General features: G+C 41.6%; 1 protein-coding gene across 1 annotated transcript in view; it reads right to left on the bottom strand.

Moving 5' to 3' along the window:
• Positions 1-11326, bottom strand: part of WDR44 (WD repeat domain 44) — an 87273-nt gene extending 75947 nt beyond the window's left edge. Inside the window, exon 1 of the mRNA XM_080795828.1 lies at positions 10832-11326. Coding sequence (XP_080651954.1) covers positions 10832-10908 — 77 coding nt within the window. The 5' untranslated portion in view covers positions 10909-11326. The remainder of the gene's footprint in view (positions 1-10831) is intronic.
• Positions 11327-16177: the final 4851 nt, after the last annotated feature.

Genomic DNA, 16177 nt, shown 5'->3' with positions numbered 1-16177 from the left:
ACGACTTCTTTGATGAGGCACAGAAGCCCAATCAGCAGTGGCTCACATCTTGAGGGGTTTTCCCTTAGGAACAAAGAACATACCCTAAGAAATGTAGTTAGCAGTATCTGGAATTCCAGCTCTTGCAGTAGCAAGGTCATTTTCTGACCTAGCTACTGTACCATAATTAATTCCGTCAAAGCTTGAAAAGAACATTAAAAATACTCCTTTTTAGGGGAGCCTGGGTGGCTCAGTTGGTTAAACATCTGCCTTTGACTCAGGTCTAGGCTCTCCTCAGCCGGGAGCCTGCTTCTCTCTCTCCCTCTGCCTGCCACTCCCCCTGCTTGTGTGTGCATGTGCGCTCTCTTTCTCTCACTCTCTCTAATAAAATCTTTTTTAAAAATACTGCTTTTTATTGTTTTAAACAATAAATTATACATACCCAAATGGCAGAAGAGTTAGTCTCATCATTCAAATAATTCACATTTAAAACATGACATCACAAATGTTTATAGTTTAGAAAAGCAAAATAAGGAGAGACCTAATCTTTTTTTTTTTTTTAAGATTTTATGTATTTATTCATGAGAGACAGAGAGAGAAAGAGAGGAAGGCAGAGGCAGAAGAAGCGGACTCCCTGCAATGCTGGGAGCTTGATGCCAAGACTCAATCCCAGGTCCCTGGGATCATGGCCTGAGCTGAAGACAGATGCTTAACAAACTGAGCCACCCAGGCGCCGTGAGACCTAATGTTTTAGATCTTCATTCAAAACCATCATCTAATTATCACAAAGTAGTGAAGTTCCGCTTCTGCTGGCTGGCCTTAATCTACCCTGAGCTGAGTTTTATTTGCAAAATTAGCATTAATAATTGCCCTACCTATCTCACAAAAATTGTCCTTCTGTCTCACGGAGCTGCAAGAAATCAGAAGAGATAATGAGACTAAAGAAGTACCTTGTAAACTAATGACCAACATTGGTTGATGGTATACCATCCTTCTTTACATGTAACAACACGTAGGGCTATAATATTTCTTTCTTATTACGAACCCATTCACTGGAAGAAAAAGTTGATAACAAGAAATTGATAGGACTACAGGATAACTGGCAACGCCTCCCAAGGCTTCACTGTTAACATTTAATATTTGCTGAGTACAGGATGTCCTCAAGTTACAAAGGTTCCATAAATCCAAACCACTGTCCTTGCCTCAGCCCCCTCCTTTTCCTCCCTCTTTGCTCTTAAAGGAACTGGGGTGGGGGTGGGAGTGCAGATTTGAGGGAACCAGGAAGTTCAAAAGTAGAAGAAAATGGGAAAAGAAGTGGAACACCACAGAGCATGCCTACTCACCATTCCTATCACCATCTAAACCCTTTGTTGCTACCACACAGCAGCTGTAGACATCTCTCTGTGCTGGGAAATAAGGCAAAGGTTAAAAGTCAATAGCCAAGAGCTATGACCTGAAACAAAATAGGGATAGTAAAGTTCACCTAAAGGGAAAAAAAACTGATCTCAGTCATTAGCCGTAATCTCTAAAGCCAACCCAATAAAGATAAAATACCAATTGCAAAATATTGACAAACCTACTCACTTTCACTCACAAATGTCCTAGTTTTATCAAACTACCTATTTATTCACTCTGTTCACCTATCTTCCACTAACCCAATAAATCTACCCCACCTGTGATGCTAACCTATCCCACTTACCAACACATTCACTATACCCTATTTAATCAATCTTTCTCCACCTCTTCCCAAAGACTCACCCACTATATATTTCAGCCATCAGGGCCCCTTTTCCGTCCTAAGGGACAATAAGTTATTATATGTAATGAATCTCTGTACTAATGACATTGGGTAAGCAAAGGAGAAAGATGGGGGTAAAAGGGGTGAAACTGAGGCTGGAGTAATGTTCAAACAACCTGCCATTTTCAGTTTGACATGAGTAGATAAGCACATTTTTAAAAAACCTTTCTAAAAATAAATAAGTATCGATTCACAGACCTGTACACCTGGGGCTAATAATACATTATATGTTTATTAAAAAATAAATAAATTTTAAAAAATAAATAAAAACACACGAATTATTAACAGTACTGCTAATAACCAGAAAGATGATTCCCTCAGTCTCCCAATTTAAACACACTTTCAGGAACAAATTTAAAAGAGAACTAGTGATATTAAGTTCATCCATGGCTAATTTTTCCAGTTCAAGAGCAATGCCAGAAAAAAAAAACAAAAACAAAAACTCCTACTTCTTCTCATGAACCTGCTTAGTAACCAGAATGCTTGCTTCTGAGAAAGTGGGTTTGAATACAGCTCTACATTCTATTTATCGGTTCTCTAGAAAGTCTGACCTGTGGTTCAAAAGAATGCCCACAGTTCAATTAGTCTGCACTGGAACAGTCTATGACAATTAGTAGTGCTCAGGTAGGTTTTACACAGGAATGGCTTGCTCTGTACAGGCTGCCTACTGGAAAATATTGTTAAGGTTTTCAGTCAGAAGTTTCCAAAAATTTTATGTTTCATGCTTTTATTTATTTACTTTTAAATATTTTATTTATTTATTTGACAGAGCGAGAGACAGAGAGAGGGAACACAAGCAGGGGAAGTGGGAGAGGGAGAAGCAGACTTCCCTCCGAGCAGGGAGCCCGATTCAATTGGATTCAATTCGGGGCTCGATCCCAGGACCCTGGGACCACGACATGAGCCACCAGGCACCCCCTTCACGCTTCTAAAACAAAACAAAACAAAACAAAACAACTATTTATCTTCCTCCCCACTCCACCCCCGGCCTTCTATAAAACAACGCTCAGGATTAGGGCCCTGTGGAGAAAGTAAAACTTCTAGTGCCCCTAAATCTATCTGTGCAACTAAAATAAAGTTCTCCTCGGAGCATTATCAGACTTTAACCACAGTTTTGATTAGGATACACCAGTCCTAAAATGAAGCCATTCAAATCATGATTTCAACAAAAATTCAAACCAGCAAGATGTAATCATTTCACAAATTTACAATCTTACTATGTAATTTTCTAGTTCAACAAGATAAACATGTTTTGAAAAGTTAAAAAAAAAAATCCTAAGACTGAAATTCTACTTTGATTTTTAAAACGACATTACTTATATATGGAAACAGATACCAGTATTGGTTAAATCATTAGCAGATTAACCATGTCCAATTCAGGTAAACCAAGAGATTAATTGTGCATATTTAGAAGTCACTAGTACACCATACAGTATTAACAAGCATTAGCACCAAAGACAAACAGTAACACAAACATTAATACATAAACCAACCATTTATAAATCCTAAATATTTCAATATCCTTTTTTTTCTAAAAGTAAACTCTACACAATGTGGGGCTTGAACTCATGACCCTGAGATCAAGAGCCACACCCTCTACAAACAACAAAGCCATCCAGATACCCCTTCAATATTCTTATTTTTAGCAAGACAAGTAAACATTTATAATTCAAAACTAATATATTTATATGAATTCCGAGGTTTTTAAGAAATAAAAAATGCACTTGTCAAGTAAATAGAAAGGCTTACAATAATGACCCACACAACTATTCAGTCTTTACCTTTCCTTTCCTGTTTATTCGAAGGCTGAAAAAGAAAGATAACCTTTCCTATTACATATCTAAACAATTTTCTCAAATTAGAATGAATTAATCTAAGGGCCATTCTTTCTATAACCTACAGAAATTATTTTTGTTATAAGCCAGGTTACTTATTTGGTAGCTGCTGATGAATCAAGGTGGCTTTTAAATCACTTGAGCTAGTTTCTGATGATACTTAGTCTAAAATCACATTTGCAAATACTATTTCTTACATGGCTACTCTTGATCTTGAAACTTACTCTAGCTGATACTACAAAAGGATGGCCATTGGATGTCTGTGATGCAATGTATTCAATCTTCAGGACAAGGACTAACAATGGAACTGGGAACGTGAGAGTGAGGAACTGTTGCCTAAATGCATTCTTGTTAAATTCTGTATGCTTAAAATGTTGGGAGACAAAAAGGTTTTGTGGACTTAAAACTAACTGCCCCTGATGGAATGCCAAACTGTAAACTTCGGGACAGCTGCAGCTGGTAATAAAACGCTAAAACCTGAAGAGCTTTAGCAGAACCTGATTATATGGTAATCCCAGTATCAAGACAAGGCAAAGGAGCTAGAAGAATAACTGATAGGCTGGTTGCTAGAGTAACCAAGGTAAATTTGTATACTGACTGGGGAAGAACACTGGGGTTGCCATCAGGTATGAGGCCCATATTATGTTTCATGTGCTTCTTTCCTCAATTTTCAGTCACAAGATGACAAACTAACACAAAGACCACTCGGTTTGAAAGAAGAGAATGGGCTTCTGCTCTGAAGAGTAAGGAAAGCACCCAATTAAAGGTTTAGCTGTTTAGCTCAATAATATCCCACAGCTAAAAGAGAACAGGCCTTGTGAAAGTCTGTAGAAATCAGTTTAGCTCTGGGTAGAAAAACAGAAATGTAGGTTATTTGTCAATTCAAGTTAGTTATGAGGAGAACATCCTAAAGTACCTATTTTTTTGTTACTTTAAATTTTGATTTATTCCTTATGGGCTCTTAATCTCTTACAAAAAGAATTATTTAATTCGCACTGTGTAGGTGTGAATCTAAAACAATACTAAATGGTGTGCTTTGTTTTATCTCAGTTATCTACACTCCAGGAAGCAGCCTTATAACCTGGTCTCCATAGCGGCTGCTGGGCCTACCTCCACCACCTCTACCTCCATCACCATACCCCCACTAACCAAACCCATCCTCCACCTACACTACCCCAGGAGGTAATTACCAGAATTGCAGCCCAGTATGAGGGGGAAACAAACAGCATCTTTAAGGGGCTTGCCTGGTAAATTCACCTGACTTTTTCAAAGTTAAAATAATGTAGAGAACACATGGATGGCTGTGTAATGTAAAGGTTACACAGTAAGTCTCAAATACCAACAATTACAGACTTCTTTCTGTTCTGTAGGTCCACCACGGAACTGTCAACATCCCAAAACTATATACATTTCAAAAATCAAATTTTATTTTTTTTAAGATTTTATTTATTTATTTGACAGACAAAGATCACAAGTAGGCAGAGAGGCAGGCAGAGAGAGAGGGGGAAGCAGGCTCCTCGCTGAGCAGAGAGCCCGATGCGGGGCTCGATCCCAGGACCCTGGAATCATGACCCGAGCTGAAGGCAGAGGCTTTAATCCACTGAGCCACCCAGGCGCCCCCCAAAATCAAATTTTATCTACTCTATTTTATGCAGTAGGTTATTACAAGAACCGAGTAAAATTTTTAGTTTATAGGAGTTTGTACAGATTCAAATTGTGACCCCCAAATTGCCATACTAATAAGGACTGTCCTACCTCCATGAGTCACCAATTGACAGCTGGAGGACACTAAATTTAGAGCCTGAATTTACCTTATATGTAGGTTCCCCTCACTTCAACATGATGTTATGTGGGTGTGATAAACAGCTTTTATAAATATATTTCTATCAATCCACAAAGCCAAAAGCAATCAACAATAATCCAGGATTTATAAATATAATCTGATTAAATCCAACCCATGAACAGCCATTTGAAGCAAACATTCTTAAAGTAACCCATATTGCACAAACGTTTTTTTAAATTTAAACTTGTATCAATTTTCACTTCAGAGGGAAATCTTTCTAATGCCTAAGAAAGTGAGAAGCTATGTTTTCAACAGAGGCGGCTATGCAACTTTTTGTTTTCAGATTGAACAATTCTTCAGGACAGTCTGATCTCAGTTCTCATGACTTGAAAATCAAGATTTCACCCATTATGATAGACTAGTGGGGCACCTGGCTGGCTCAGTTGGGAGAGCGTGTAACTCTTGATCTCAGGGTCTTGAGTTCAAGCCCCCATGTTGGGCATGGAGTCTACTTAAAAAAAAAAAAAAAAAAAAAGAGTGGGGTTCATACTAATTATAGACTCCTGAAACTGAACTAAATAATAATCACTGTTCTTAGATCAACTATTCTGCCACCATCCTGATTTGGAGAAAATCAGTGGGCAAAAGTTAGAACCCTAGACAGAACAGTCCATGTCCTCTGACAGCAACAAAACAGAATCACGTTAGATAGAAGACCACCTTAAGATCCCCACTAACAGGAAAAAAAAAAAAAAGAAGAAAGAAAAAAACCAAACAAACAGAGCCCCACTAATAGGGTTAAGTGCCAGTAACCTAGAGCAGGAATAGCTATCAATACTTCCCTCCTTCCAGAGAAAAGGCAGCATGGTATAAATGAGGAATCAGGAGACTTGGGTTCCAGTTTCAAGTCTGCCATTAATCAGCAATGTGTTGACTTCCCCTCTCTGAGCCTAGGTTTCTCTTTCAGTTAAATGGGAGGGTTGGACTGAATGATCTCTGATCCTTTCCTCTCTAAAAATGTTACCATCAGGGGCGCTTGGGTGGCTCAGTCGTTAAGCGCCTGCCTTTGGCTCAGGTCATGATCCCAGGCTCCTGGGATGGAGCCCCTCATCAAACTTCCTGCTCAGTGGGAAGCCTGCTTCTCCCTCTCCCACTCCTCCTGCTTGTGTTCCATTAAAATAAAAATGTTATCATTCTATCCATCCTTTCAAGACCTCAAAAATATTTTGGTTGCCACTAAAAAAATAAAGACTGCTCAAAATGTCATATTCATTTTTATAACATGTTCTCACTGCCAGCCTTTAGTATGTGTATGTATAATTCACACAAACTAGGAGGAGCATTCATCTCATATATAATTTACCCAGTAACCGTTTAATTTAAAAATCTATGGGTCTGGGGGCACCTGGGTGGTTAAGCATCTGACTTTGGCTTAGGTCACCATCTCAGGGTCCTGGGATCTAGTCTCTATGTGGGACTCCCTGCTCAGCGGGAAGTCTGCTTCTCCTCTCCCTTCTTGCACATGCACGCTCTCTCTCTCAAACAAATCTTTTAAAAAGTTTTTTAAATAAAAATAAAATCTATTGATCTTAAAATAACAAAAAATAAAGTCTATGGGTCCCGAATCATGTACTAAATAGTATCAGATTTGTTAAACTGAAAACTAAAAAAAATGATGCCTGAGTGGCTTAGTCCGTTAAATGTCTGCCTTCAGCTCAGGTCATGATCCCAGGGTCCTGGGATGGAGCCCCGCATCCGGCTCCTTGCTCAGCGGAGAGCCTGCTTCTCTGGCTCCCGCTCCCACTGTTTGTGCGTTCTCTCTCTCTCAAATAAATAAATAAAATATTTTTTCAAAAACTTTAAGAAAATAGGGGCACGCCTGGGTGGCTCAGTCATTAAGCATCGGCCTTTGGCTCAGGTCATGATCCCAGGGTCCTGGGTTTGAGTCCCACATTGGGCTCCCTGCTCTGCGGGAAGCCTGCTTCTCCCCCCTCGCACTCCCCCTGCTTGTGTTCCCTCTCTCCCTGTCTCTCTGTCAAATAAACAAAATATCTAAAAAAAAAAAAGGAAAGATTTCCCAAGAACAAAAGCTTATCAGTAAAAGCACACTATTAAACCTCAACACGATGAGAGACTTTTAGAATTAAGAAGAGTTCTCAGTGTAATCTCAATTTAAAGATGAAGAAATGAAATGACTCAGAGTCCAGGGCTTTTTTCTACTATACCACACTTCCTCCTCCCTTTCCTGCTTTATCAAAAGACAGCATAGTAGCAAAAAGAATGCTAGACTGAAACTGACCTGAATTCTGGTTCTAATTGCCATTAATTTGCTGTGGCACCTTGGACAAGTCCCTAGGCTTCGATTTTCACAATAATTTATATACAGAAATTATCAGCTCAATTCAGCAAACTGGTCCTAAAGCATTTTACTCCAGAATCTCTACACACAAATGCACACACACAGTGTGGGACAGCTATAATGCACTGGGGAAAAAAAAAAAATTCCAGACTAGGAGTCTGAAGAACTGGCTTCAAATGCCAGTTCTGTCACTTACAAGCTATGTCTCTTAGGCCAATTCATTAACCTCTCTGAGCCAAAGGCTCCTCATAGGTAAAAATGGAGAAAACAAGGAAATCCGTCCTAAAATATAAATCAAAATAAAGCATTATAAATGTGGTACAAGGGGCGCCTGAGTGGCTCAGCCGTTTAAGCCTCTCTGCCTTCAGCTGAGGTCATGATCCCAGGGTGCTGGAATCGAGTCTCGCTTCAGGCTCCCTGCTCAGTGGGAAGCCTGCTTCTCTCTTTCTCCCCCTACCACCCCCCTCCACTTGTGCTCTCTCTCTCAAATAAATAATAAGTAAAAATCTTTTTAAAAATTAAAAAAAATTAACATGGTAATATTGCAAAGCTGGGTGACTAGAGATCTACCACTGTGGAAAAGTAGGCTGTACTGGAATCAAGTCTTTCTATTAAAAAACTGGGCTGATTTTGAACTTTCAAAGAGTAGAACAACAAAGCTGAAGACACCAATCGAGGGGAACAGAAGAAATAAATAAATTTCAGGAAACGGATTGTGTATTTGGATTCTGATTAACAAAACAGATGAGAACTCTCATTTGCCCATCCGTTTACTACAATTTGATGAAATGGTCTGTGTACTGTGGCACACCCAACAGCAAGGAACATTTCTTAAAGTTTGCAAACTCAGTCTGTTAACCTCTCAGAGTTTGTATGGTGTGCCACTCCAATTCATTATCAAGGGACAGAAGATACTTCTGATGACCAAATATCTACTGATACCATCTGTTTCCACAAATCAAGATTTCTTACTGCCTTTCTCTTCACGGTACCTTATGGTACCTTATGCAAAAGACAAAAGCAGTCACAAAGGACAGAGGAAATGTTAATGATGCCAACTTTTTCAGTCCTCCCAGTACTGCTAGTTCTTTTCAGATGCAATTCTCCAGATGAATCTAATTCTCTTCCAACCCCCCTCCCCTGACTAATACAGAATGGAGCCATGAAATTCACAGACTGACACTAAAGCTTTACCCATAGAGCTCAACACCAGTAGTATTTGGAGAGGTTGGAGAGGTCAGAGTTAAAATTAGAAGGCTGGGTCCCATGGGAGAGATGTTTTTACTTTTCACCTAATATCAAAGGATCAAAGTGCTTGAGAAGCTCTATTATCCCAAGAAGCAAGAAGTGATTCTATCAATTCTACCAAAATGACTCATTGGGTTTAAATAAGTTAAACAGCTTCAAGTTCTGCATACTTCCTCCCAAAGTATCCACTGTGTGAAGTTAAATTTTTTAATTCCAAGAAAGAAAGAAGGGAATGGACATTTGGGTTCTTTCTCTGTGCCAGGTTCTAGGCTAGACAATATACACTCCTGATATAACTGTCCTTCAAAATTAAATGTTTCATTCATTGAAAAGGAACAATATTCACATATTTCTAAACTGATTAAGATCACATAGTTATTTCCTTCCCCCACTCCACATACACACAACTCAAAAGCATTAAACCATTAGGTCTGTCATTTAATCTAAATCGACAGTTCAACAGTTCATTACTTTGAGGGGAAACAAAATTTAATTTCAAGGGAATCCAATCTATTTGGAAATTCAAAAGTATTTTCAATCCTCTACCATCTAGCTATGAACTCGTTTCAGATACTGAACTTGGAGACTCAGTACCACCTCAAGACTGGTCACTGCCACCCAAAAATCTCATAATAGTGATAGGAAGGTTGGTGGAAACACATCTGCGATCCACGAATGTACATTTCTCTCTGATTTTGCTGTCCCGACTTTTTTGGTGTATGTTATATATAAAATATATTAGGCTTTAGAATGACTTCTAGAAAGTACAGATAAATTTTATTTGCATCAAACACGGTATTTCTTCCAGGGGGTAAGTGTGGGAATTGAAGGCAGTTGAACTCCTGTAACCGTATTAGTGTCTACTTACATTAACATACAAATTTTACCAATTCTTAAGTTCTTACAGCATGAAAATATATTTCACTGCCTCTCCTTCCACACAAGTCGGTAGAAGAGTTCGGCAAAATAGCTTTAAATCCTGTTTCAACTTTGAAAAGTGGAAGAGTGGGTAAGTAGAAGTCCCAGTCAAGCGAAGCATTTCAACTACTGCGCTTCCTTAAGCAGAATCTCTCATTCGAATCATCACTAAAACATCTTGCAGAATTAGATAAATAACACAAAGCTGTGGCTCTCCTTCCAACCACCAGATTACTCAGCACTTGTTTGTTATCTCTGTAGTTGGTTATGTACAACTGAGTCCAGCTACTCTTTTAAGACCGCATTCTCCCTTAATAGTAAGGACCTTGTCTTTGATTTCCTTTGCCTCACCGTAAGGTGCTATTTTAATTAAACACTGTTGATGTACAGTACATCAGCTAGAGGACTTTCCCAAGTAAAATACCCAACCATTCCCCCGCTCCTTTTCTTTCAGTGCAACGAAGAGGACGGCAGATAGTTACAAGCTACCTCTGAAACGAACAGGTAAGTTAGCGGCAAAAGAAAAAAACCCATGGGAAATGCAATTTGTCCTGTTACTGCTCCTTTAATCTGTGGTCCCCAGGGCGAAAACGGATGTTTCGAAGGTAAAGCGCTGAAACCCCACAAATACAAATCGCCGGCTCTCGGGCACGTAAGCTGTCCCACCTCGAAGAAAGCTGGACCAGACGAGAGAGAGGATCCTTAGCCCCAGGGGCCGCTCACCAAAGAAAGGCGGGGGTTTGGCCGAGGTGGGCGATTCCCCCTCCCCGACTCCCTCTGAAGTGCCCGAGTGAGACACAGGAGCAGCAGTGGCGGACACAGCGGGACCTGGGAGGGGTGCCGGAGGAAGGCACCGGGGAAGCCCGGGGACCGGAGCGCGCGGCTTCTGGGCCACAGCTCCAGTTACTTACCCCACAGGGTAGCCGCCCCCCAGGTGCACATCTTCAGAGGCATCAAAGAATTCCTCGGTGTCGCTTTCCGACGCCATTTATAGGACACACCCGCGGGTGAGGGGGCCGGCGCCGCCTGGAGGGAGGGTGACTTTCGTCTCCTCCTCGTCGTCCTCCGCCCCGGCGAGACCGTGGGGTGGTGGGTCCCGGGCGAGGACAGGGACCGGGGAGACGATCTAGAGTGAGGAGCCGGCGAGGGGCAGGGGCCGCCGTCAGCTGCCGGGCTGCGGGAATGACCGGCCGAGCGGCAGCCTGAGAAGGCGGCGGTAGGTCCACGGACTGTTGCAGTCGCCGCTCCCGGCGATAGGTGTACAAGGAGAGCGAGAGAAGAGGCGGTGGCTCTCTGTGGGGGAGGGCGGGCGCGCCGACGACAGCAGCTCCAATTTCTCCCGCAGCAGCAATTACAGCAGCTGAGAGAGTCAGTTGCCCGCAAAATACGGACGCGCACCTAACCTCGCGAGATTTCGGGAGGGGCCGGTTAAAGCGTGGGCGGGGCGAGAAGGAGGTGGGGGCGGTTCCAGAGCGGCAGCGCTCAGATTTCTTCTACCCGAGAGGCCTATCAAAACGGCGCAAGCGCGTTGAGGGCGTTCGGTGAAGGCCGGAAGTAGCCGAGGAGGGTGGAGCCTACAACCTGCGCAGGAGCGGCGTGGTACCTTAGAGCTGAGCGAGCGAGCCCGACGTAGGTGGGGTCCGGCAGATGATCTTATACTGTAACTTTGCAGTTCCAAAGAGAGGCGTCTTCAGAGGGGTGGTTTTGAGTCTGCTTTTTTCCTTTGAGAGGAAATGCTGTCGGGAAGCATTGGCATTGTGGTTTACATTTATTTACGTCGTCTTAATTTATCCAAGCCCAGAATATCCCACCCTAGGACATAGGCAGGACCACCTTCTCTAGCGTTACGGGAATAACTTTCCCTATTTACTACAGGATCTCTAATTGCGATCCCTAGATAATATTCTGCGGGCCAGAGGGTGGGGTCCAAGAGAGATACGTGGGGAGTGTGCCAATTCCATGAAGTAATGATGGATTTATTGCTGGATCAGAGCCAGCATAGGGCCTCCAGTTACTCTCTTCTACAAATATTTGTTGCTGCCCATGGTTAATGTGAGAGAAATTCTTAGACCGGCCAAGAGGTGGATCAGTCAATGGTAAATATATATTGAACAGGTACCGTTGCAAAGCTAAGAGCTAGTAACTTTATCCTGACCCTTGATTGCCCAATGTCCAGTGATGAAAATAGAAAAATAGTTTTTGAAAGACCAAGGTGTTCTTTCTTACTGGATCATTAACCACCAAAGTGATAACATTGACTTTCTATATGATCGCCGAAACACATTTGTTTACCATTGACGTCATGACAGGAAGACTCTCAGGACTGTTTGCTCAGACTCAACTACTGCTCAAGATGGCAGCAAGAAAGACTGGATTGGGTCTGGGCACTTGGCCTTAGAGGCTAAAATGAAGTTCCAGATTTCTCCTTGTACAGCAACCAGGGAAAGACCTGGCATTGTCTGGTGTACTGGAGTAAAACCAAATGCCATATACTGTAACTTCTATAACATCCCAGGGAATTCAGGGGAAACACTGCATGTTCAAATATGGTAATTTTTTTTTCAGCAGACCATATGATAATTCATATGGAGTAAATGAATAGCAGTGAATAACCTCATTCGGTTCAGGTCAGATAGTACTGCCAAATAAGTTTAGGTTAGATCAATTAGACTGTCAAATAAGTTACTAAAACTACAAAGAAAATTCTTAGTTTCCAGAGCTTTTTGAATTTCAAAATAGCAGATTTCTGGGTCCTTGTGTCCTTTTGTCACAATCTAGTAATTATTAGCTTTTATGTGTTTTATTGCTCACTAGGAAAGATATGCTTTTTTCCCTTATGGATTATGGGAAGATAAACTACCTGAATGTATTCTCTTCGTGGTCATCTAGTAGTGAATTTATGTTTGCCTTAAAAATTAAGTTTGGTGTTGGGGTGCCTGACTGGTTCAGTTGGTAGAGCATGTGGCTTTTGATCTTGGGGTCCTGAGTTTGAGCCCACGTTAGGCGTAGAGATCATTTAAAAAAAATATGAATAAGATATTTTAGTTCCTGTCTTCCAGGAGCTCACAATCTAGCAACAGATCCAAATATGGATTCCTAATTTGGTGCCTTTTTTTTCACTATACCATATCACCTTTCTTGGATCTTTCTTTTCCTCTTGGACCTTTTCAGTTACCATAAACATTATGCTTAGAAAAAATTAAAGTGGAGAAATGATAAGCAGAAAACATATTAGAGCTATTAAAGTTGCCTGTTTAAATGCTTTTATCAGTTATGTGAGACAGTGAGTTTCTGGTAAAATCAAAACACATGTGTACTACGTGTCATAATTTTTTTTTAAAAGATTTTATTTATTTGCCAGAGAGAGAGAGAGAGAGAGTACACACAAGCAGGCCGAGAGGCAGGCAGAGGCAGTGAGAGAAGCAGGCTCCCTGACGAGCAAGGAGCCCGATGTGGGACTCGATCCCAGGATCCTGGGATCATGACCTGAGCCGAAGGCAGCGGCTTAACCAACTGAGCCACCCTGGCGTCCCTCGTAATTTTTTTTTAAAAGATTTATTTATTTAGAGAGAGAGCACAAGTTGGGGGAGGGGCAGGGGCTTGACCAGTGACTTGATCCCGTAACCCTGAGATCATGACCTGAACCCAAACCAACAGTTGGATGCTCAACCTACTGAGCCACCCAGGTGCCCCTCATAGCTGTTTTTAAGATTGGACTTTTAAGTAATCTGTACACCCAACATGGGGTTTGAACTCACAGCCCTGAGATCAACAGTCGCACACTCCACCAAAGGAGCCAGCCAGCCACCTCCCCCCACCCCGTGTCATCATTTTTTTTTAAGGATTTTTATTATTTATTCACTTGATAGACAGAGATCATGAGTAGGCAGAGAGGCAGGCAGAGAGAGAGAGGAGGAAGCAGGCTCCCCGCAGAGCAGAGAGCCCGATGTGGGGCTCGATCCCAGGACCCCGAGATCATGACCTGAGCCGAAGGCAGATGCTTAACCCACTGAGCCACCCAGGTGCCCCCCGTGTCATCATTTTTTTTTTTTTTTTTAAAGATTTTATTTATTTATTTGACAGACAGATCACAAGTAGGCAGAGAGGCAGGCAGAGAGAGAAGGGAGGAAGCAGGCTCCCTGCTGAGCAGAGAGCCCAATGCGGGGCTCGATCCCAGGACGCTGGGATCATGACCCGAGCCGAAAGCAGAGGCTTTAACCCACTGAGCCACCCAGGTGCCCCAACTCCGTGTCATCATTTTTAAGAATGTTTTGCCTGAATCATCTAAAGTTGTAAAGCAGCAGGTTTTAGGTTTAGTCCAAGGGAGTAGTTTTAAAGCTTTTCTTCTTATTAGAAATGAAACTTTTTTTTAAAAAATATTTTATTTATTTATTTGACAGACAGAGATCACAAGTAGGCAGAGAGGCAGGCAGAGAGAGGGGAAGCAGGCTCCCTGCTGAGCAAAGAGCCCGATGCGGGACTCGATCCCAGGACCCTGGGATCATGACCTGAGCCAAAGGCAGAGGCTTTAACCCACTGAGCCACCCAGGCGCCCAGAAATGAAACTTTTTAATTAAACCTAAAGTCTACTTATCGTAGAAAGAAAAACTGCTCCAGTTGAAGCAGGAATAGTTCAGGTCCCTGAGGCTCCAGAGACTGCCCCAGGGCACCATTAAAAAAAATCAGAGGCTACTGATCCAAAGCAGGGGTTGGCAAATGATGGTACACTGGACAAATCTGTCCCACTGTCTGTTTTTGTAAATACAGCAATTCCCCCTTATCTGTGGTTTCGCTTTTCTGCAGTTTCAGTTGCCCAAGATCAACTGTGGTTCAGAAGCAGATGCTCTTCCTTCTGACGTGTCATGTAACAGTACATCAGAACACCTCCATCGTTTACCTCCCTTTATCTCATCACATAGGCATTTTATCATTTCATATCACCGTGAGAAGGGTGAGTACAATGCAATACGATATTTTGAGATAGCCCGCATTCACATAACTTTTCTTACACTATCTTGTTATCATTATTCTACTGTATTATTAGTTATTGTTGTTAATCTTCTGCTGGGCCTAATTTATAAATTAAACTTTATCATAGGTATGTGTGTATAGGAAAAATACAGAGTATATATAGGGTTCGGTGCTATATGTAGTTTCAGGTACTGCGGGGTTCAGTTTCTCAGGGGGTCCTCGGACATATTCCCCATGGATAAAGCAGGACTACTGTAAAGTTTTATTGGAACACAGCCAGGCCTACGTATTGTATGTCTGCTTTTAGGGCAGAGTTGAGTAATTGGGACAGAGACTGCATGGCCCACAAAGACTAAAATATTTACTACCAGGCTCTTTACACAAAATTTTGCCCACCTTTGGTCCATAGGATGCTACTTTCTAGGGTACCCCAGAACTGAAAGTACATGCATATTAAATGGTTATTTGAATTCATTTCACAAGAGAATTGTACGATGCCACAAAATCATATATACAAATAAGAATGAGGATAAAACTTTTCCCCACCCGGCTCATTCCTAGTAGCTTTAAAAACTACCCAGGTCTAGGGGTGCCTGGGTGGCTCAGTTGGTTAGGCGACTGCCTTTGGCTCAGGTCGTAATCCTGGAGTCCCAGGATCAAGTCCCCCATTGGGCTTTGCTCAGCAGGGAGTCTGCTTCTCCCTCTGACCCTCCTTTTCTCATTCTCTCTCTCTCTCTCTCATTCTCTCTTTCTCAAATAAATAAAATCTTTAAAAAATAAAAAATAAAATAAAATAAAAACTACCCAGGTCTAAGGCTAAAGTGGGTTTAAGGAAACTTTTTCCGTCTCATCTGCACAGCATAAACTCTACTTAGGAGTTAAAAAGTGAGAAGTCACAGTCAGTGTATGGAACAGTTTGTCTGTGGGATGCTCTCTCTCTTCACTTGGCAAGAATAATACAACCCAGCAGTATACTTGGGGCCAACTTTGCTCTAACCTCAAGGGTAATCACTGGGAAGGAAGATCAGTGACAAGACTGTCACGGGGGTAGGTTTTTGTTACAAACAAGAGTTAAAGTGATAATGCAGGGAGAAACTTTATACACAGGGTCAGGATTTGAGATAAAATATTGACATGACCTGATTTAATATTGCAATCTCTGTGAGAGTTTTTATGGATTTTGGAGTATCAGAATCCATAAAAGAAAATAATTCTGAAACTGGCCAAAATTTCTCAGGACCAAGCTAAAATTCTGTAATCATCAACTGTCAGTTATGTTGGAAAGA

The sequence above is a fragment of the Martes martes genome, assembly GCF_963455335.1.
Source record: "Martes martes genome assembly, chromosome: X".
NCBI classification, from domain to species: domain Eukaryota; kingdom Metazoa; phylum Chordata; class Mammalia; order Carnivora; family Mustelidae; genus Martes; species Martes martes.
The sequence above is the reverse complement of the archived record's forward strand: the minus strand, read 5'-3'. Positions and strand labels throughout refer to the sequence as shown.